At 47.4% G+C, this 22,682-nt stretch overlaps 1 protein-coding gene across 1 annotated transcript; it reads left to right on the top strand.

The window, feature by feature from the left end:
- Window positions 1-21,393: 21,393 nt before the first annotated feature.
- LOC136620257 (olfactory receptor 5P6-like) lies at window positions 21,394-22,374 on the top strand. The gene has a single exon (XM_066594962.1). It carries the CDS (start codon window positions 21,394-21,396, stop codon window positions 22,372-22,374), a length of 981 nt encoding a protein of 326 aa, XP_066451059.1.
- The last annotated feature ends 308 nt before the right edge of the window (window positions 22,375-22,682 follow it).

Raw genomic sequence — 22,682 nt, 5'->3', positions numbered from 1 at the left:
AATCTTTTTGGCTTCCGTTTTATAAATATTGATTTATTCAAAATCACGTATTTTTAGAATATGTTTTGGTATTACTCTACATATTAGTCTTTGTACTTTTCTATATTTACTATAACATACATATATAAATAAATAATAATAATAATCTTTATTTGTATAGCGCCAACTTATTCCGCAGCGCTTACATATATTGGTTATTGGATTCTTCTTCATATGAGTTAGGCCCCCTGCACACTAGCGAGAGCGATATCGCTGCGTTTTTTTTACACAAATGTCAGTGGAACTTTCTGATGTTAAAAACACATTGCGCAAAAATCGCAAGTTTGCATTTTTAACATTAGAAAGTCCCATTGACATTTGTGTTAAAAAAAAATGCAGCGATATCACAATCGTCAGTGTGCAGGAGTCCTTATCGTCCTTTTAATATGTATACTATTAATAGTTTTTTCTTTTTTTTTTTTCATTTTAATATCTATTTTAATATGATTTGTGTATATATATATATATATATATATATATATATATATATATATATATATGCAGTATTATAGGTTTTTCCACATGAATTTGAGAGGAAAAGCTTTTAATGTATTTTACCTCTTTATTTTCCCTATCCTTGTCTTTTTATCCTCACCCTCCCTTATATTTATACATTTTCCAATACCGTTTTCAAATATTAATTGGATGTAAATCTGAATATTATACAATCAATAGCATATAGTGAATGCCCCACCCCTGAGGGCGGGTTTTTAATGTTTTAATGTCACTCCGAGGACGTCTTGGCATCTTTGAAACACAGGTGGAGGGCACCGCTACTCCGTCGGTGTTTAATGATGTCATCCGAGGAAGACCATTCCTGGGGTGTTGTTACCTAGAGGCCTGTTGGAGTATAAATGATAAGCAAAAGCAGTGCAGGAGATTTCTCTCCTCTTGCTCCCCCGCCCCTCTACATTGAGATAACACAGTGGCCGTTCACTACTGAACGGACGCTGTTTAAATTGAATGATGAGCAATGAAGTTCATCATCCATCATTTATGCAGCATGAAAGATCAGCGATGAAGCTCATCACTCATCGTTCAGTTTAAACAGCGGCCATTCAGTGGTGAATGGCCGCTGTGTTATCTCAATGGAAAGGGGTGGGGGAGCGAGAGGAGAAAAATCTCCTGCACTGCCCGCCTCCCTGCTGGCCACTTCATGAACCAGCCAGCTCTGGTAGCTCCCATGTGACAGCACGGGAGTGTGGGAACACATGGGCGAGTGTCGGGCATCATTTGCATGACAGTTGTCCTGTGTAAATGGGCCTTACGTACTGCAGTGTAATCAATTATGCTTCAGAAAAAGGCACTGAAGTCCCAAAACGTTTTGCTTACCAGTTTGTCACCCTGTTTGTTGTACCTACCACTGTTCTATTATATTTATGGACTTATTAAAAGCATCTATTATACTACTACTGGACCCAAAATTTCTTTAGGGGGGTCTCGGGGACACTGAGACCTCCCTCAGAAGTAAGTTCATCTTCTTTTTTTTTATTTATGAGTTGTTCCAATTTATTTCCTGATACCTTCTTTATGAAGGGGAGGAGGAGTTCATGGTAGACAAAATTTTTGACTCCAGACTCCATAGAGGGAAATTGCAATACCTAGTAAAATGAAAGGGGTATGGCCCAGAAGAGAAATCATGGGAGTCAACCAACAACATCCATGCTCCCCGGCTCATAACCGGGTTCCATTGCAGGTACCCAGAAAAGCCGGCCCCTAGGATATCCAGAGGCCATCTTAGAAGGAGGAATTAAAGAATGTGCCCAAAGAAGCAAGAGTGTCAGGAGTCAGCCAGCACCCATACTGCTGATGAACCAATACCAGGCTCTCACGTAGGAGAATAATGAAGAGGTACATCAAGAAATGACTTTGCCTACAAAGAACAGTCTAGTAAGCACTTAGAATGCTATTGGATGGAGAAAAAGAAGTGTTGTGAAGAAAAAAAGGAGATTGCTGTTTGTTGGGATTCTCTATTGAAAGGAACAGAGGCCACTGTCTGTAGGCCTGACATAACTTTACAAGAGATATGTTCTCCTCCAGGTGCACAAATCAAACATGTTTTTAATAGGCTATCAAGACTTTTCAGTCATACAGACCACTACCCATTCCTACTAATACATGTAGGGATGTGACACTGAAAAAAGGACCTTGCAATTATCTGCAGAGACTTTGAAGACGCAGGAAGGAAAGTTAAGGACATAGAAGCACAGGTAGTCTTCTCATCCAACCTCCCAGTGGATGGCCATGGAATAAGGAAATGGAACAGGATTCTAGAGGTGAACAACTGGCTACATCAAGGGTGCCATCAGCAAATATATGGATTTCTAGACTCTGCAGTGAATTACCTATAGAAGGGTTGCACCTTACAAAGAGAGGAAAGCATATGTTTGTCAGGCGCCTTAACACTGATCAGGAGAGCTTTAAATTACAATATGAGAAGGGAAGTTAAAGTCCATGCAAAAATATACAGCTAATGAAGACATTTGAGAACATTGCTATTAGAAGTAGAAAGGAAGAACAAATACAAAAAGTCAGAAAGAAAGAATACAAGGAGAGAACTATGGAAAGGACACCATTGTAGGCATTTACTATAGGCCACCTGGATAAGCAGAAGATATGGATGAACTCTTTCTACATCAGATGGCCAAGTTCTCAAAAAAGAATCGCAAAGTGATCATGGCAGATTTTAACTATCCAGACATTTGTTTGGAATCTCAGGCTAAAGTAATGGGTCCAACAAATTATTATCTGCTCTTGCTGACAACTTTATCTTCCAAAAGGTAGAAGAGAAAACAAGGACCTAATTCTTACCAACATGAAGGAAAAGGCTGAGGAAGTAAGGGTGGCTGGGACCTTGGGAGAACGTGATCATGCTATCCTTGAATTTTGGATAACAAGGAAAAAAATACCTGAGAAGACTCAGACTTAAAGAGTGGATTCCAGAAAGGCAGATTTTAATGGACTCAGAAAGAGGGTAGGTAGGATCCAATGGCTGAATGTTCTTAAAGGAGATGTCCCGCGCCGAAACGGGTTTTTTTTTTTTTAAACCCCCCCCCCCGTTCGGCGCGAGACAACCCCGATGCAGGGGTTAAAAAAACAAACAGCACAGCGCTTACCTGAATCCCGGCGGTCCGGCGTCTTCATACTCACCTGCTGAAGATGGCCGCCGGGATCCTCTGTCTTCATGGACCGCAGGGCTTCTGTGCGGTCCATTGCCGATTCCAGCCTCCTGATTGGCTGGAATCGGCACGTGACGGGGCGGAGCTACACGGAGCTACACGGAGCCCCATAGAGAAGAGGAGAAGACCCGGACTGCGCAAGCGCGGCTAATTTGGCCATCGGAGGGCGAAAATTAGTCGGCACCATGGAGACGAGGACGCCAGCAACGGAGCAGGTAAGTATAAAACTTTTTATAACTTCTGTATGGCTCATAATTAATGCACAATGTACATTACAAAGTGCATTATTATGGCCATACAGAAGTGTATAGACCCACTTGCTGCCTCGGGACATCTCCTTTAAGGACAGAAATGTCCAAGAAGGTTGAGAAATATTGTGCAATGAGCTTCTCAAAGCCCAATGGTTTACAATTCCACAGAACTTAAATAAGTGCTAAAAGAAAAGAAAAATATGTTTATCAAATGGAAAGGTGGAAAAATATCCAAAGAAGAATATAATGCGGTCTGCAGAAACTGTAGTGCAAGTGTCAGAATAGCTAAACCTGATGATGAATTGAGGCTTGCAAGACAGGCTAAATGAAAGAAAAAAAGGATTTTGGGGGTATGTCAAAAGAAAAGTCAAAGATTCTATAGGGTCTTCACTAGAGATGAGCGAGCACCAAAATGCTCGGGTGCTCGTTACTCGGGACGAATTTATCGCGATGCTCGAGGGTTCGTTTCGAGTAACGAACCCCATTGAAGTCAATGGGCGACCGGAGCATTTTTGTATTTCGCCGATGCTCGCTAAGGTTTTCATGTGTGAAAATCTGGGCAATTCAAGAAAGTGATGGGAACGACACAGCAACGGATAGGGCAGGCGAGGGGCTACATGTTGGGCTGCATCTCAAGTTCACAGGTCCCACTATTAAGCCACAATACCGGCAAGAGTGCCCCCCCCCCCCAACAACTTTTACTTCTGAAAAGCCCTCATTAGCATGGCATACCTTAGCTAAGCACCACACTACCTCCAACAAAGCACAATCACTGCCTGCATGACACTCCGCTGCCACTTCTCCTGGGTTACATGCTGCCAAATCCCCCCCCCCCCCGCACGACCCAGTGTCCACAGCGCACACCAAACTGTCCCTGCCCAGCCTTCAGCTGCCCTCATGCCACGCCACCCTCATGTCTATTTATAAGTGCGTCTGCCAGAGGCAAAGCAGGCACACACTGCAGAGGGTTGGCATGGCTAGGCAGCGACCCCCCCCATAAAAGGGGCGGGCCGATAGTCCACAATGCTGTACAGAAGCAATGAGAAATCCAATCCTGTGCCACCTCCATCTGGAGCTGCACACGTGGGCATAGCAATGGGGAACCTATGTGCCACACACTATTCATTCTGTCAAGGTGTCTGCATGCCCCAGTCAGACCGCGGTTTTTTATAAATAGTCACAGGCAGGTACAACTCCGCAATGGGAATTCCGTGTGCACCCACAGCATGGGTGGCTCCCTGGAACCCACCCGCTGTACATAAATGTATCCCATTGCATTGCCCATCACAGCTGAGGTAATGTCGTGGTTAATGCAGGTGGGCTTCGGCCCACACTGCATGCCCCAGTCTGACTGGGGTTCTTTACAAGTGGACAGATGTAGGTTAAACTCCGTGTGCACCTACAGCATGGGTGGGTGCCAGGAAGCCACCGGCGGTACATAAATATATCCCATTTCATTGCCCAACACAGCTGAGGTAATGTCGTGCTTAATGCAGGTGGGCTTCGGCCCACACTGCATGCCCCAGTCTGACTGGGGTTCTTTACAAGTGGACAGATGTAGGTTAAACTACGTGTGCACCTACAGCATGGGTGGGTGACAGGAAGCCACCGGCGGTACATAAATATATCCTATTGCATTGCCCAACACAGCTGAGGTAACGTCAGATACAATACAGGTGGGCTTCGGCCCACACTGCATGCCCCAGTCTGACTGGGGTTCTTTACAAGTGGACAGATGTAGGTTAAACTTCGTGTGCACCTACAGCATGGGTGGCTCCCTGGAACCCACCGGTGGTACATAAATATATCCCATTGCAGTGCCCTACTCAGCAGAGCTAACGTCAGATACAATACAGGTGGGCTTTGGCCCACACTGCATGCCCCAGTCAGACTGGTAATATGCACCTTAACAGTAACCTCGTTGGTGGTAATGTGGTGGTGACTGCGGACCTAGTAGCGCGGTTTTATGTAGTTGGTTTTCGGAATGTGGCCATGATTAAGTGGTCCGTGGCGGGGGGATGGTGGTGGTGCTCTCTTGTTGTGTCGTTAAAGGTGAAATTCTTGGACTGCCGCCAGACGGACCAATGCAAAGGTATTTGCCAAGAATGTTTTCATTGTTGGAGGAGGAGGGGGATGTTTTGGAGGCACTATGTGTCCTCTCCACGTGTCCGTGGTTATATGCACCTTAACAGTAACAGCGTTGGTAGGAAATGGCCTCGCCGCCATCATGTCTTTGTGAAGCCTCTGTTTCCACACCCCAGTGACATACCATTAGCTGCGGTATAGGCAGAGCCCAGAATTATTAACATTTCAGCGGTAGTATTAGGGACAGGCCCCACTAACATATCACTAGCAGCAGTATAGGGGGAGCGCAGTCTTAGTTCCATTTCAGTAATAGTAGCACTCAAGACAGGCCCCAGTAACAATTCCGAAGCAGCAGTATAGGAGGAGCGCAGTCTTAGTTCCATTTCAGTAATAGTAGCACTCAAGACAAGTCCCAGTAACAATTCCCATTGCAGCAGTTTAGGGAGATAACAGTCTCTTTCACATTTCAGTAGCTGCAGTATAGACAAGGCCCCAGTTACATTTATGTAGCAAAAGTGTAGGCCAACCCCACACACCTTTCTGTAGGCGAAGTGCAGGCGAAGAACATAGAAATTACAATGATTACACTGTAGGTGAGGGCCCCAAAAAATTGGTGTAGCAACAGTACTAATGTACCTCAGAAAAAATTGGCCATGCCCAACCAAGATGGCAGGTGAAACCCATTAATCGCAATTCTGGGGGTGGGTAGGACGTGAGCGGTCGCAGGCTCTGACTCTGTCCCAGCCTCCACTAAATTCACCCAATGTGCCGTCAGGGAGATGTAGTGGCCCTGCCCGCCTGTGCTTGTCCACGTGTCCGTTGTTAAGTGGACCGTGGCAGTAACCGCGTTGGTGAGGGCGCGTACAATGTTGCGGGAGACGTGGTCGTGCAGGGCTGGGATGGCACATCGGGAAAAGTAGTGGCGACTGGGAACTGAGTAGCGCGGGGCCGCCGCCGCCATCATACTTTTGAAGGACTCCGTTTCCACAACCCTATACGGCAGCATCTCAAGGCTGATAAATTTGGCTATGTGGACGGTTAACGCTTGAGCGTGCGGGTGCGTGGCGGCGTATTTGCGCTTGCGCTCAAACACTTGCGCTAGCGACGGCTGGACGGTGCGGTGCGAGACATTGGTGGATGGGGCCAAGGACAGCGGAGGTGAGGGTGTGGGTGCAGGCCAGGAGACGGTAGTGCCTGTGTCCTGAGAGGGGGGTTGGATCTCAGTGGCAGGTTGGGGCACAGGGGGAGAGGCAGCGGTGCAAACCGGAGGCGGTGAACGGCCTTCGTCCCACCTTGTGGGGTGCTTGGCCATCATATGTCTGCGCATGCTGGTGGTGGTGAGGCTGTTGGTGGTGGCTCCCCGGCTGATCTTGGCGCGACAAAGGTTGCACACCACTGTTCGTCGGTCGTCAGGCGTCTCTGTGAAAAACTGCCAGACCTTAGAGCACCTCGGCCTCTGCAGGGTGGCATGGCGCGAGGGTGCGCTTTGGGAAACAGTTGGTGGATTATTCGGTCTGGCCCTGCCTCTACCCCTGGACACCGCACTGCCTCTTGCAACCTGCCCTGCTGCTGCCCTTGCCTCCCCCTCTGAAGACCTGTCCTGAGTAGGCGTTGCACACCAGGTGGGGTCAGTCACCTCATCGTCCAGCTGCTCTTCCTCCGAATCCTCTGTGCGCTCCTCCCTCGGACTTACTGCCCTTACTACTACCTCACTGCAAGACAACTGTGTCTCATCGTCATCGTCCTCCTCACCCACTGAAAGGTCTTGAGACAGTTGCTGGAAGTCCCCAGCCTCATTCCCCGGACCCCGGGAACTTTCCAATGGTTGGGCATCAGTGACGATAAACTCCTCTGGTGGGAGAGGAACCACTGCTGCCCAATCTGAGCAGGGGCCCGAGAACAGTTCCTGGGAGTCTTTCCGCTCCTCAGCATGTGTCATTGTAGTGGAGTGAGGAGGCTGGGAGGAAGGAGGAGCAGCAGCCAGAGGATTCGGATTTGCAGCACTGGACGGCGCCGAAGTGTGGGTGGATGATAGCTTGCTCGAAGCACTTTCTGCCATCCACGACAGGACCTGCTCACACTGCTCATTTTCTAATAAAGGTCTCCCGCGTGGACCCATTAATTGGGCGATGAATGTGGGGACGCCAGAAACGTGCCTCTCTCCTAATCGTGCAGCAGTCGGCTGCGATACACCTGGATCAGGAGCTCGGCCTGTGCCCACACCCTCACTTGGGCCTACGCGTCCTCGGCCGCGTCCACGTCCTCTAGGCCTACCCCTACCCCTCAGCATGCTGTATTACCAGTGATTTCCCAGCCAGGAAATAAATTGGCGCAAGCCTGCAGGCCAAATAGAATTTTTCCCTTTTTTTTTTAAAGGAAAGGCCCACTGACTATATTCAATCAATAACAAATGTGTTCTGTGGCCCTGCTGTGTGTCACAGAACTGCAGTGTTATATTAACTGCAGCAGAGCGGTGATTTCCCAGCCAGGAAATAAATTGGCGCAAGCCTGCTGTTAAACTTAGCTGGCTGCGTATGATTTTTTTTACGTTCTCCACCCACCACACACGTACCCAGAACGCTGAGGACTGTCAGAGGCAGGCCAAATAGAATTTTTTCCCCCTTTTTTTTAAAAAGGAAAGGCCCACTGACTATATTCAATCAAGTAACTAATGTGTTCTGTGGCCCTGCTGTGTGTCACAGAAGTGCAGTGTTATTAACTGCAGCAGAGCGGTGATTTCGCAGCCTGGAAATAAATTGGCGCAAGCCTGCAGGCCAAATAGAATTTTTCCCTTTTTTTAAAAAGGAAAGGCCCACTGACTATATTCAATCAATTAACAAGTGTGTTCTGTGGCCCTGCTGTGTGTCACAGAACTGCAGTGTTATATTAACTGCAGCAGAGCGGTGATTTCCCAGCCAGGAAATAAACTGGCGCAAACCTGCTGTTAAACTTAGCTGGCTGCGTATGATTTTTTTACGTTCTCCACCCACCACACACGTACCCAGAACGCTGAGGACTGTCAGAGGCAGGCCAAATAGAATTTTTCCCTTTTTTTTTAAAAGGAAAGGCCCACTGACTATATTCAATCAATTAACAAATGTGTTCTGTGGCCCTGCTTTGTGTCACAGAAGTGCAGTGTTATTAACTGCAGCAGAGCGGTGATTTCGCAGCCTGGAAATAAATTGGCGCAAGCCTGCAGGAAAAATAGAATTTTTCCTTTTTTTTTTTTTTAAAGGGAAGGCCCACTGACTATATTCAATCAATAATATATGTCTTCTGGCTCTGCCTACACAATTCTGTCCCTGTAGTATTACTGCAGGGCGCAATGCTTTGCACAGCCGATTTTGAAAAAAAAAAATGTGCAACACTGCTAACAGCAGCCTGCACAGTACTGCACACGGTTAAATGTGGCCCTAAGAAGGACCGTTGGGGTTCTTGAAGCCTACACTCACTCCTAACACTCTCCCTGCCTAACCACCACTTCTGTCCCTGTAGTATTACTGCAGGGCGCAATGCTCTGCACGGCCGATTTTGAAGAAAAAAAAAATGTGCAACACTGCTAACAGCAGCCTCCACACTACTGCACACGGATAGATGTGGCTCTAAGAAGGACCGTTGGGGTTCTTGAAGCCTACACTCACTCCTAACACTCTCCCTACAGCAGCTCCAACACAATAGCACTTTCCCTCAGCTAACTCACAACGCATCTGAGGCGAGCCGCGGGAGGGGCCGATTTTTATACTCGGGTGACATCTGATCTCCCGAGCCACTCACAGCAGGGGGGTGGTATAGGGCTGGAATGTCACAGGGGGAAGTTGTAATGCCTTCCCTGTCTTTCAATTGGCCAGAAAAGCGCGCTAACGTCTCAGAGATGAAAGTGAAAGTAACTCGAACATCGCGTGGTACTCGTTACGAGTAACGAGCATCTCGAACACCCTAATATTCGCCCGAGCATCAAGCTCGGACGAGTACGTTCGCTCATCTCTAGTCTTCACAGGATGAAAATGATTATAACTTTATTATAAATTTTGCACATGCACTGTGATATACCCTCCTCAGGTTTGGATACACAGAAGAGGAAGTTTAATGTTGCTATGGATAACCTTTACAAATTGACAATATTTATTTTCTATATAAATGTCCATTTATATAAAAAAATTTCTGTATACAGCTGTACGGAATCCGGTAAGAAGAACAAGATGACATCATTACATTTCACAATGGGAGCGCAGGTTGTGCTCTATAGTTTTTATGAATGAAATGAGAAAGTGGAACGCACATTGCTCTCCACTCTAAAAATCGGTGAAGTCTCTGATCACTTGAATGGAAAACCCCTCCTATCTTGTGAGGTGGCCGCTTCCGCCGCACCGTCGTCTGTCATGAGCATCTCAAATGTGAGTGTATTTTAATTTGTGTGTGTATATATACCTGTGTTTGAATGTTGTAAATGTATCTTATGTTTGAGAAAGGCATACAAAAAATGCAGAAACGCGTTGCATTATTAAAGTTGGTTTAATATAACCTACGGACCACTGGGTCTATTGTAAGTTTCTTGAGTCCCATAGCACGGGAGAGCTTTTTTTCTTTTTCTTAATTTTTTTCTTATCTTTTATTATAAATATGGGGAAAGGGTTTATTTTAACTATTATTTCCTTTTATTTATTTAATAATAAAAAAAATTCTCAGTTTTACATTATGTTTTGTCCCCAATAAGGGACTTGAACTTGCAATTGCTCATGCAGTATAATGCAATACCAGTTATTAAACCATGTTCTATCAGGTAGTCTATCAAGTCTATCAAGACATGCCACAGGCAAAACTTGATAGGCAACCAGCCATGGTAGTCTTGAGAAGACCCCAGGCTGTCATGCCAACTGGCAATCTCATCAGAGAGTTGCCATTTCGGACCCCCGGAATACCAATCAGGGCATGTAAATACCTTTGTCATTTGCTTTTGCCCGTCTATAAATGGAGTTCTACTGCCTGGAAACCCATTGATCATGGCTTCTATATTATGATGTTTATACTCTTTACACCCCCATACAGAAAGGTTCTACAGAGTAGAGGAAATGGACACCTACAGTTATGTTTTTACACAAGTCCTAAAAGTTGATAAAGAAAACCAAAGCAAAGAAGTAAATCAGAAATATGAGACTTGATCATTTATTTGTTGAGGACAATGATTCAATATCACATGTTTCTGACTGGCAAAATTAGTTGAACCTTTGCTTTCAGTATCTGCTGTGACCCTCTTGCACAGCAATATTTCCAATAATTGTTGATTAGTCCTGTACATCAGCTTTAGCCATTTGTCCGTACAAAACTGCTTCCGCTCTGTCGTGTTGGTGGTTTCCTTCCATGAACTCCTTGCTTCAGGTCATTCCACAACTTTTCTATAGGATTATGGTCCATTCCAAAATGTTAAGTTTATTCTTCTTTAACCATTCTTTTGTAGAGTGATTTGTGTGCTTTGGGTTAATGTCTGACCCCTATTCTCTTAAGGCTTAGCTCAGGGACTGATATCCTGATATTTTCCATTAGAATTTGCTGATATAATTCAGAATTCATTATTCCATCAGTGATGACTAGCCATCCTGGCCCAGATTCAGCAAAATAGGCCCAAACCATGATATTAGCACCACCATGTGTCACAGATGGTATGAGGCATTTATGCTGTAATGCAGTGTTTGTCTTTCCTCTCGTCCACAAAACATTGTTCCAATAGCCTTCGGGCTTGTCTAGGTGATCTTTAGCAAACTGCAGATAAGCAGCAATGTTCTTCTTGGAGAGCAGCGGCTTTCTCCTTGCAGTCCTGCCATGCACACCATTGTTGTTCATGGTGCAGTCGGGAACATTACCATTAGCTAATATGACAAAGACCTCTAGTTATTTGGAGGTTGCTTAGGGTTTCTTTGTAATCTCATAGACTATTATAAGCCCTTGGTGTGATCTTTGTTGCTCAACCAGTCCTGGGGAGGGTAATAATGGTCTAAAATTTCCGCCATTTGTACAGAATCTGTCTGGCTGTGGATTGGTGGAGTCCAAACTATTTAGATATGGTTTTATAACCTTTTTACAGCCTGATAAGTGTTTAATTCTACGTCCTCACTTGTTTCCATCTGCACAGCCCTATTGGACAAATTATCAGTAGATTTCTTTTTCATTCCTATATCTATGCTGACATCTCGCTACTACAAGACACCAATGGTTTCCATTGTCTCTACCATCATGCCCTCTCTCTATCTTTCAGAAACTGAACTTCCTGTGTTTCTGCTATTTTATTAATCCACTTAATCTTGATATTTCCGTTTCAGTGTGTGGTTCTACCAGAGCCCCACAACAGCATGCTTATTTTTTGTGATCATATTTTAACTCTAATTTTTCTGTGATTCCCTATATTCAATACCCTTGCACATTCATTTCACCTGCACTTCAAAAACATCTGCTGAATCCACCCTTTTCTTAACTGGACAGAGCAAAAACCCTTTTTGCTACCCTGAACCATTTTCTTCTTGTCTACTGTAATGCACTACCTCCACCTTGTGCTAATGAATGCACTGGTTGTTCATCCACTCTACTTATGAATCTGATCCGTAAAGCTCTCCACAGTGCTACGTCGCCCTATACCTCTTCCCTCATCTTTGTCTACTGCCCCACCAATGCTCTCTGTTCTGTTAATGATTTCCCGTTCTGCTAATGATTCCAGACTAACATCCGCCATGATTTCAACCTTCCACCTCTGCCTCCAAGACTTTACCTAAGCTGCACCATTTTTCTGGAATTTGTTACCCTGGACAATCTGGTAAAACATAAAAAAACAACAGTTTTAAGTGTGCCTTTAAAAAAAAAGACATAATTTAAGGCAGACCTATCACATTTCCTAATCTGGCTGCTTTGTTGATACATTCCCTACATTATTCCAGCAGTACACCCCATACTCCCTGCACACTAATGCACTTCATATTTGTACATACACAGATACTGGCTGCTGAGTGACTCATGTAGCTTTACATGTATTACTTTGTTTAGTATGCAAGAATTACATACAATTACAGAGAACAAGCACTTTCTGCATTTGTTGCATACAAAAGTTGAATATTTTTTCGCATGCTGTATGTGCTGTTATCTATGTCCACTACTGTAAATTACTCATGATTAGAGATGAGCGAGCGCACTTGTCCGAGCTTGATGCTCGTTCGAGCATTAGGGTGTTCGAGATGCTCGTTACTCGAGACGAGCACCACGCGGCACTCGACTTCATTACATTTCCATCCCTGAGACATTTGCGCCCTTTTCTGGCCAATAGAAACACAGGGAAGGCATTACAACTTCTTCCTGTGACGTTCCAGCCCTATCCCACCCCCCTGCAGTGAGTGGCTGGCGAGATCAAGTGACCCCCGAGTATTTAAATCTGCCCCGCCCGCGGCTCGCCACAGACATATGCTAAGAGAGATCAGGGAAAGTGCTGCTTATGCTTCTGCTGCTATAGGGACAGTGTTAGCGTCTTCAAGAACCACAACGGCCCTTTTTAGGGCCACAGCTCACCTAGTGCATTACTGTTGTGAGCAGTTTTGCACAAATCTTTTTTTTTATGTATATCGGGCGTGCAGGCTGTAGCGTTCTCAGGCTGCAGTCTGTACTTGAGTATAGGCGCAGCATTGGTCAGGCAGGGACAGTGGTAGAGTAGAATCCTGTCTACAAGAACCCCAACGGTTCTTCTTAGGGCAACCTGCGACCGTGTGCATTTAACTCCGTGGTTGCTGGGAGTTGTAGTACCTGTAGTGGCTGCTGTGAGCACTTTTGCACAAATTTTTATTTATGTATATCGGGCGTGCAGGCTGTAGCATTCTCAGGCTGCAGTCTGTACTTGAGTATAGGGGCAGTATTGGTCAGGCAGGGACAGTGGTAGTGTAGAATCCTGTCTACAAGAACCCCAACGGTTCTTCTTAGGGCAACCTGCGACCGTGTGCATTTAACTCCGTGGTTGCTGGGAGTTGTAGTACCTCTGTATTGCACAGCCTAGCCTGCATGCAGCCTTCGTTTAAACATTTTTCTGTCCGCACTTTGGGTCGCCTCAGTTCACTGTGCCTCGAAGTGTACGCCAAGAAACCACACATTTTCTACAACGTTCTGTTATACGTGTGCTGTCTCAGATGTTCACAGTCTGCCCGCCGCCCATAGATTGAAAGTGCAATACACACTGCCTAGCCTCAGCCTGCATTGCAGAGTAAAATAAGGAGATTTTTTAAAAATTCCTTTTTACGGCTAACGGTTACCCAGTGCATTTGCCTGCGTGGCCTGTGGGACTTCACGCCCATCCAAACTGCATAGTTCACAGCCTAGCCTGCGTTCAGCCTTCATTTAAACATATTTCTGTCTGCACTTCGCGTAGCCTCACTGTAGTCTGCCTCTAAGTGTACGCCAAGAAACCACACATTTTCTACAACGCTCTATTATACGTGTTGTCTCAGAAGTTCACGGTCTGCCCGACGCCCATAGATTGAAAGTGCAATACACACTGCCTAGCCTCAGCCTGCATTGCAGATTAAAATAGAGAGATTTTTTAAAAAATTCCTTTTTACGGCTAACGCTTACCCAGTGCATTTGCCTGCGTGGCCTGTGGTACTTCACGCCCATCCAAACTGCATAGTTCACAGCCTAGCTTGCGTGCAGCCTTCCTTATAATTTATCTCTGGCTTCATTTAGTGTTATATTACCGCTGGCAGCCACCAACTGCGCGGCAATAATTCACAAACATTTTTACACCTCTCTGTCTCTGCTCGATTCTTAATCCAGCATGCTGAGGGGTAGGGGTAGGGGCAGAGGACGTGGACGTGGTCGAGGATGCGGAGTCCCAAGTGAGGGTGTGGGCATTGGACGAGTTCCAGGTCCAGGTGAATCGCAGCCGGCTGCTGCGGGAGTAGGATAGAGGACAGTTTCTGGGGTCCCCAGCTTCATATCGCAATTTTTGGGTCCACGTCGTAGACCTTTATTAAAAAATGAGCAGTGTGAGCAGGTCCTGTTGTGGATGGCAGAAAGTGCATCCAGCAATCTATCGACCACCCAGTCTTCTACACCGTCCACTGCTGCAACTCTGAATCCTCTGGCCGCTGCTCCTGCTTCCTCCCAGCCTCCTCACTCCATGAAAATGACACATTCTGAGGAGCAGGCAGACTCCCAGGAACTGTTCTTGGGCCCCTGCCCAGATTGGGCAGCAATGGTTCCTCTCCCACCGGAGGAGTTTGTCGTGACCGATGCCCAACCTTTGGAAAGTTCCCAGGGGTCCGGGGGATGAGGCTGGGGACTTCTGGCAACTGTCTCAAGAGCTTTTAGTGGGTGAGGAGGACGATGACGATGAGACACAGTTGTCTATCAGTGAGGTAGTAGTGAGGGCAGTAAGTCCGAGGGAGGAGCGCACAGAGGATTCGGAGGAAGGGCCGCTGGATGATGAGGTGACTGACCCCACCTGGTGTGATAAGCCAACTGAGGACAGGTCTTCAGAGGGGGAGGCAATTGCAGCCGCAGGACAGGTTGGAAGAGGCAGTGGGGTGGCCAGGGGTAGAGGCAGGGCAAGAGCGAATAACCCACCAGCTGTTTCCCAAAGCACCCCCTCGCGCCAAGCCACCGTGCAGAGGCCAAGGTGCTCTAAGGTGTGGCAGTTTTTCACTGCGACAGCGGACGACCGACGAACAGTGGTGTGCAACCTTTGTCGCGCCAAGATCAGCCGGGGAGCCACCACCACCAGCATGCACAGGCATATGATGGCCAAGCACCCCACAAGGTGGGACGAAGGCCGTTCACCGCCTCCACCTTGCGCCACTGCCTCTCCCCCTGGGCCCCAACCTGCCACTGAGATCCAACCCCCTCTCATGACACAGGCACGACCGTCTTCTGGCCTGCACCCACACCCTCACCTCCGCTGTCCTTGGCCCCATCCAGCAATGTCTCTCAACGCAGCGTCCAGCTGTCGCTAAGAGAATCGTTGGAGCGAAAGCGCAAATACGCCGCCACGCACCCGCACACTCAAGCTTTAAATGTCCACATAGCCAAATTGATCAGCCTGGAGATGCTCCCCTACAGGCTGGTGGAAACTGAGGCATTCAAAAACATGATGGCGGCGGCAGCCCCGCGCTACTCTGTCCCCAGTCGCCACTATTTTTCACGGTGTGCCGTCTCAGCCCTGCATGACCACGTCTCACGCAACATCGTACGCGCCCTCACCAACGCGGTTACTGCCAAGGTCCACTTAACAACAGACACGTGGACAAGCACAGGCGGGCAGGGCCACAATATCTCCCTGACAGCACATTGGGTGAATTTAGTGGAGGCTGGGACCGAGTCAGAGCCTGGGACCGCTCATGTACTACCCACACCCAGAATTGCGGGCCCCAGATCGGTGCTGGTATCTGCGGCGGTGTATGCCACCTCCACTAACCCTTCCTCCTCCTCCTCCTCCTCCTCCTCCAACGCAACCTCTACCTCGCAATCAAGACTTGTCGCCAGCAGTCGGTGTCGCGCGGCGCGGCAGCACAGCGGTGGGCAAGCGTCAGCAGGCCGCGCTGAAACTACTCAGCTTAGGAGAGAAGAGGCACATGGCCCACGAACTGTTGCACGGTCGTGTGTGACAAAGGCCGTAACCTGGTGGCGGCTCTGCAGCTCGGCAGCCTCACGCATGTGCCATGCCTGGCCCACGTCTTTAATTTGGTGGTTCAACGGTTTCTGAAAGGCTACCCACACTTGTCAGACCTCCTCGGCAAGGTGCGCCGGGTCAGCGCACATTTCAGCAAGGCCAACACGGACGCTGCCACCCTGCGCACCCTGCTACATCGGTTTAATCTGCCAGTGCACCGACTGCCGTGCGACGTGCCCACACGGTGGAACTCTACGCTTCACATGTTGTTCCGGCTGTATGAGCAGCGTAGAGCTATAGTGGAATACCAACTCCAACATGGGCGGCGAAGTGGGAGTCAGCCCCCTCAATTCTTTACAGAGGAGTGGGCCTGGATGGCAGATATCTGCCAGGTCCTTGGAAACTTTGAGGAGTCTACCCTAATGGTGAGCGGCAATGCTGCAATCATTAGCGTCACCATTCCCCTGCTATGCCTGTTGAGAAGTTCCCTGCAAAGCATAAAGGCTGATGCTTTGCGGGGGAAGACAGTATGTCGCTGGGTAGTCAGAGCACCCTCATGTCTATATCTCAGCGCGTGGAGGAGGAGGGGGAGGAGCCTGAGGAGTAAGAGACAGCTGGGCCCACTGCAGAGGGTGCCCATGCAGCTTGCCTCTCATCCATTCAGCGTGTATGGCCTGAGGAGGAGGAGGACACTCAAAGTGATCTTCCTAGTGAGGACAGCCATATGTTGCGTACAAGTACCCTGGCACACATGGCTGACTTTATGTTAGCATGCCTTTCTCATGACTCTCGTGTTAGACGCATTCTGGCCACTACGGATTACTGGGTGTACACACTGCTTGACCCACGGTATAAGGAGAACCTTTCCACTCTCATTCCCGAAGAGGGAAGGGGTTTGAGAGTGATGCAATACCACAGGGCCCTGGTGGACAAACTGATGGTAAACTTCCCATCTGACAGCGCTAGTGGCAGAAGGCGCAGTTCCAAGGGCCACGTAGAAGAGGAGGCGCGGAGATCAGGCAGCATGTTCAGCGCAGGCAGGGGAACACTCTCCAGGGCCTTTGCCAGCTTTATGGCTCCCCAGCAAGACTGGCTCACACCTCCCCAGTCCAGGCTGAGTCGGAGGGAGCACTGTAAGAAGATGGTGAGGGAGTACGCAGCCGATCGTACCACCGTCCTCCGTGACGCCTCTGCTCCGTACAACTACTGGGTGTCAAAGCTGGACACGTGGCCCGAACTTGCGCTGTATGCCCTGGAGGTGTTGGCGTGCCCTGCGGCTAGCGTCTTGTCAGAGAGGGTGTTTAGTGCAGCTGGGGGAATCATCACAGACAAGCGTACCCGCCTGTCAACTGACAGCGCCGACAGGCTTACACTCATAAAGATGAACAAAGCCTGGATTTCCCCAGACTTCTCTTCTCCACCAACGGACAGCAGCGCTACCTAAAGAACTTTTTCAATCTGTGTATGATATTCGTCCTCCTCCTCCGGCTCCTCCTCCTGAAACCTCTCGTAATCACCGCGAATGGGCAATTTTTCTGTGGGCCAAAAGGCTCATATAACTTTTCTAAATAATATTTATCTGTTTCAATTCTCATTAAAGCATTGAAACTTCCACCTGAACCAATTGTTTTTTAGACTGGGCTGCCTCCAGGCCTAGTTAAAAATTAAGCCACAGTAACCAAAGCGATTAATGGGTTTCACCTGCCCTCTGGGTTGGGCATGGGCAATTTTTCTGGGGTACATTTGTACTGTCGGTACACCAATTTTTCAGGCCCTCGCCTACAATGTAATCCAAGTAATTTTTATGGGCGTCGCCTGAACGCTTGAGGGGTCTGATTAGACTTCTGCAACAGAAATGTTACTTCGGTCTGCCGATACTTCTGCTCCTGAAATTTTACCTTGGTTGGTGTATACTGTTACTACTGTTATTCAACTAATACTGGGCTCTGCCCATAATGCTTCAACGGAAATGTTACTGGGGCATGTCTATACTGCTATAACAGAAATGTAACAAATAGTGGGCTCTGCGCATACTGCTTCTACGTAAATGTTACTGGGGCCTGTCTATACTGCTACTACTGAAATGTTACAAATACTATGCTCTCCCTACACTGCTGCCAGAGAAATGTTTATCTGCTGCTTTGCCCATACTGCTTTGACGAAAATGTTACTGGGGCCTGTCTATACTGCTACTACTGAAATGTTACAAATGCTGTGCTCTCCCTACACTGCTGCCAGGGAAATGTGAATCTGCTGCTTTGCCCATACTGCTTCTACGTTAATGTTACTGGGGTCTGTCTGCACTGCTGCCAATGAAATGTTACTGGGGTCTGTCTGCACTGCTGCCAATGAAATGTTCCTGGGGTCTGTCTGCACTGCTGCCAATGAAATGTCACTGGGGTCTGTCTGCACTTCTGGAACTGAAGTTTTACTGGGGTCTGTCTATACTGTTGCTACTGAAATGTTACTGGGGTCTGTCTGCACTGCTGGAACTGAAATGTTACAGGGGTCTGTCTATACTGTTGCCAATGAAATGTCACTGGGGTCAGTCTGCACTGCTGCCAATGAAATGTCACTGGGGTCTGTCTGCACTTCTGGAACTGAAGTTTTACTGGGGTCTGTCTATACTGTTGCTACTGAAATGTTACTGGGGCCTGTCCCTAGTGCTGCCAATGAAATGTCACTGGGGTCTGTCTGCACTTCTGGAACTGAAATGTTACTGGCTCTGTCTGCACTGCTGCCAATGAAATGTCACTGGGGTCAGTCTGCACTGCTGCCAATGAAATGTCACTGGGGTCTGTCTGCACTTCTGGAACTGAAGTTTTACTGGGGTCTGTCTATACTGTTGCTACTGAAATGTTACTGGGGCCTGTCCCTAATGCTGCCAATGAAATGTTACTGGGGTCTGTCTGCACTGCTGCCAATGAAATGTTACTGGGGTCTGTCTGCACTGCTGCCAATGAAATGTCACTGGGGTCTGTCTGCACTTCTGGAACTGAAATGTTACTGGGGTCTGACTATACTGTTGCTACCGCTGAAATGTTACTAATTCTGAGCTCTGCCTATACCGCTGCTAATGCTATGTCACTGGGGTGTGGAAACGGAGGCTTCCCAAAGACATGATGGCAGCGAGGCCATTTCCCACCAACGCTGTTACTGTTAAGGTGCATATAACCACGGACACGTGGAGAGGACATGTACTGCCTCAAAAACGTCCCCCTCCTCCTCCTCCAACAATGAAAACATTCTTGGCAAATGCCTTTGCATTGGTCCGTCTGGTGGCAGTCCAAGAATTTCACCTTTAACGAAACAATAAGAGAGCCCACCACCACCATCCCCCCGCCACTTAATCCTGGCCACATTCCGAAAACCAACTAAATAAAACCGCGCTACTAGGTCCGCAGTCGCGACCACATTCCCACCAACGCGGTTACTGTTAAGGTACATATTACCAGTCTGACTGGGGCATGCAGTGTGGGCGGAAGTCCACCTGTATTGTATCTGACGTTAGCTCTGCTGAGCAGGGCACTGCAATGGGATTTGTTTATGTACCACCAGTGGGTTCCAGGGAGCCACCCATGCTTTGGGTCCACACGGACTTCACATTAGGGATTTGTACCTGCCTGTGTCTGTGTATTAAAAACCCTGGTCAGACTGGGGCATGCAGTGTGGGCCGAAGCCCACCTACATTTAATCTGACGTTACCTCAGCTGTGCTGTGCAATGCATTGGGACAAACTACAGGAGCAATACAGCACTAATGAGACGTGCACAGCTACGCTAGCATTGGAGTCCGCTGTAGGCACTCGATTGCTGAGGGTTTGTGCAGAGGCCTATGTCCTGGGTGCAGTGAAAGTCCGCTTCCTGCCTAGGATTGCTGAATCTGTGGGCCGAGGCCTATGCCGTGGGCGCGGTGCAAGTCTGCCATGTTTGGCCGCTCAGATCAATTTTTGTTCATGTCTTGGGTTTCCTAGGACCCACCTATGCTGTTAGTGCAAACTTAGTTCCCATTGCGGTGTTTGACCTGTCTGGCACAAAGGCACTGACTGACTTGCGCATGGGGGCAGAGCGCAGATGGCTTTCCCCTTGCAGTGTGGAATGAGCTATGCAACACCTTGACAGAATGAATACTGTGTGGCACATGGATTCCCCATTGCTATGCCCACGTTTGCAGCTCCTGACGGAGGGGGCACAGGATTGGATTTCTCATTGCTTCTGTACAGCATTGTGGGTTATCGCCCCACCCCTTTTAAAGAGGGTCGCTGCCTGGCCCTGCCAACACTCTGCAGTGTGTGCCTCCGGTTCCTCCTCATGGCAGACGCACTTATAAATAGACATGAGGGTGGTGTAGCTATGAGGCCAGCGTGTGGCATGAGGGCAGTTGAAGGCTGCGCAGGGACACTTTGGTGTGCGCTGTGGACACTGGGTCGTGCGGGGGGGTTGGGCAGCATGTAACCCAGGAGAAGAGGCAGGGAGGTGTCCCACAGGCAGTGCTTGTGCTTAGTTGGAGGTAGTGTGGTGCTTAGCTAAGGTGTGGCTTACTAATGAGGGTTTGTCCGAAGTAAAAATTGTTGGGGGGGGGCCCACTCTTGCCGTTATTGTGGCTTAATAGTGGGACCTGGGAACCTGAAATGCAGCCCAGCATGTTGCCCCTCGCCTGCCCTATCCGTTTCTGTGTCGTTTCCATCACTTTCTTGGGTTTTGCAGATTTTCACCAATGAAAACCTTAGAGAGCATCGTCGATATACAAAAATGCTCGAGTCGCCCATTGACTTCAATGGGGTTCGTTACTCGAAACGAACCCTTGAGCATCGCGGAAAGTTTGACTCGAGCAATGAGCACCCGAGCATTTTGGTGCTCGCTCATCTCTACTCATGATATTCACCAAAGACTTATGCATTGTGGATTTATATTGGTTAAAATTAAAAGACAAATCCCTACACTAAAAACAGCCATGAGCATGGGTGTCCAGAGACCTTATTACACATTTATGGATGAGCAGAGGTTTGGGCTTCTGTGGCTTCTGCTCCTGGGAGAACCGATTACTTTTAAAAGGAAGGACACCATTAGCTGTTAGTATCAGCAATATTATATCAAAGGTTGGATAAACTCCCATTGTGTTCATATATTCCACCAAATTCTCCCGATGTTTCATTGTTGCCATCACTTTTATTTTTTGGGAAATTTGGGGGAAGAATCACGCTAGAATGATGAAGAACCAAACAATGATCACCAGTGTTTTTCTCATGAGTCTATCGGATGATCAGAAGATCATCTATATCCTCTTCACCATCTTCCTCCTCATTTACCTGATGACCTTCTTGAGCAACTTTCTCATCATCCTTCTAGTTGTTACTTGTGCTCATCTTCATACACCCATGTATTGCTTTCTTGGAAACTTGGCATTCTTGGACATGTCCTACTCATCGGTCACTGCCCCAAGGATGCTCTTTAACTTCACCACCCAGGACTGGTCCATCTCCTTCCCTGAATGCATAGCACAAATGTTCTTTGTCATCTATTTTGGGGTCTCTGAGGGTTTTTTATTGTCCTCCATGTCTTATGACCGGTATTTAGCCATTTGCCGTCCTCTTCACTACTCTCAGGTCATGTCTTGGGGTGCATACATTCAGTTGGTGTCTTTAGTTTGGTCTTCTGCTCTTCTTGTCCCCACCATTTACACCTTATGTTTAAAAAGGTTGATATTCTGTGGGCCCAATTACATTCATAATTTCTTTTGTGATCTCCCCCATTTGTTTCAGATCTCTTGTACTGATACTTCCATCAATGTTCTACTCTTAACCGTTGTGGGGGGTGTTCTCAGCATCATAGCCTTTGTTGCCACATTTTGCTCATATGTCATGATTATTAGCACAGTGCTCAAAATTCGAAGTAGCGATGGAAAGCGTAAAGCTTTCTCCACCTGTACGTCTCATCTGACTGTGGTTTTCATATTTTATGTGTCAGTGACTTTTACCTATTTTGTTCCTAACACAAGTAATCTTCTTACATTGAACCAAGTTGTCACTGTGATCTATGCACTAATTACCCCATTACTCAATCCTCTAATCTACAGTTTGAGGAGCAAAGACCTGAAGGCTGCAATGCAGAGACAAAGGACTGTTTTGCAGGGGTTATTGCAGCTAAGAACTTTAAAAGCAAACAAAAAGCTACTGTGTCTTGTGTTCTAAAGTGTGCAGAGTGTGTGATTTGAGATTAAGTGACTTTAGATTCAAGGACTTTGGAAGAGAGTCGCTTATATGTGTTTTATGTTTCTCTGTTATTTTTCACTTGTATAAAATATTTGGTGTTTTATCTGTACTATTCCCATTTAGAATGTGATCCATGATTGATAGTGCGTCTAGTGTGCCATGAATGCAGTCCTTGAACAGCTGTTTGAGGGTGTATACTGCTGTATGAGATGTGTGCTTGTTGGATATTAAAAGCCCAGATCCTGGATTGAAATGAGCTGCTTGCAACACTGATATACACTGACAAC

Source organism: Eleutherodactylus coqui, chromosome 3 (assembly GCF_035609145.1).
Source record: "Eleutherodactylus coqui strain aEleCoq1 chromosome 3, aEleCoq1.hap1, whole genome shotgun sequence".
Lineage (NCBI taxonomy): Eukaryota > Metazoa > Chordata > Amphibia > Anura > Eleutherodactylidae > Eleutherodactylus > Eleutherodactylus coqui.
The sequence above is the reverse complement of the archived record's forward strand: the minus strand, read 5'-3'. Positions and strand labels throughout refer to the sequence as shown.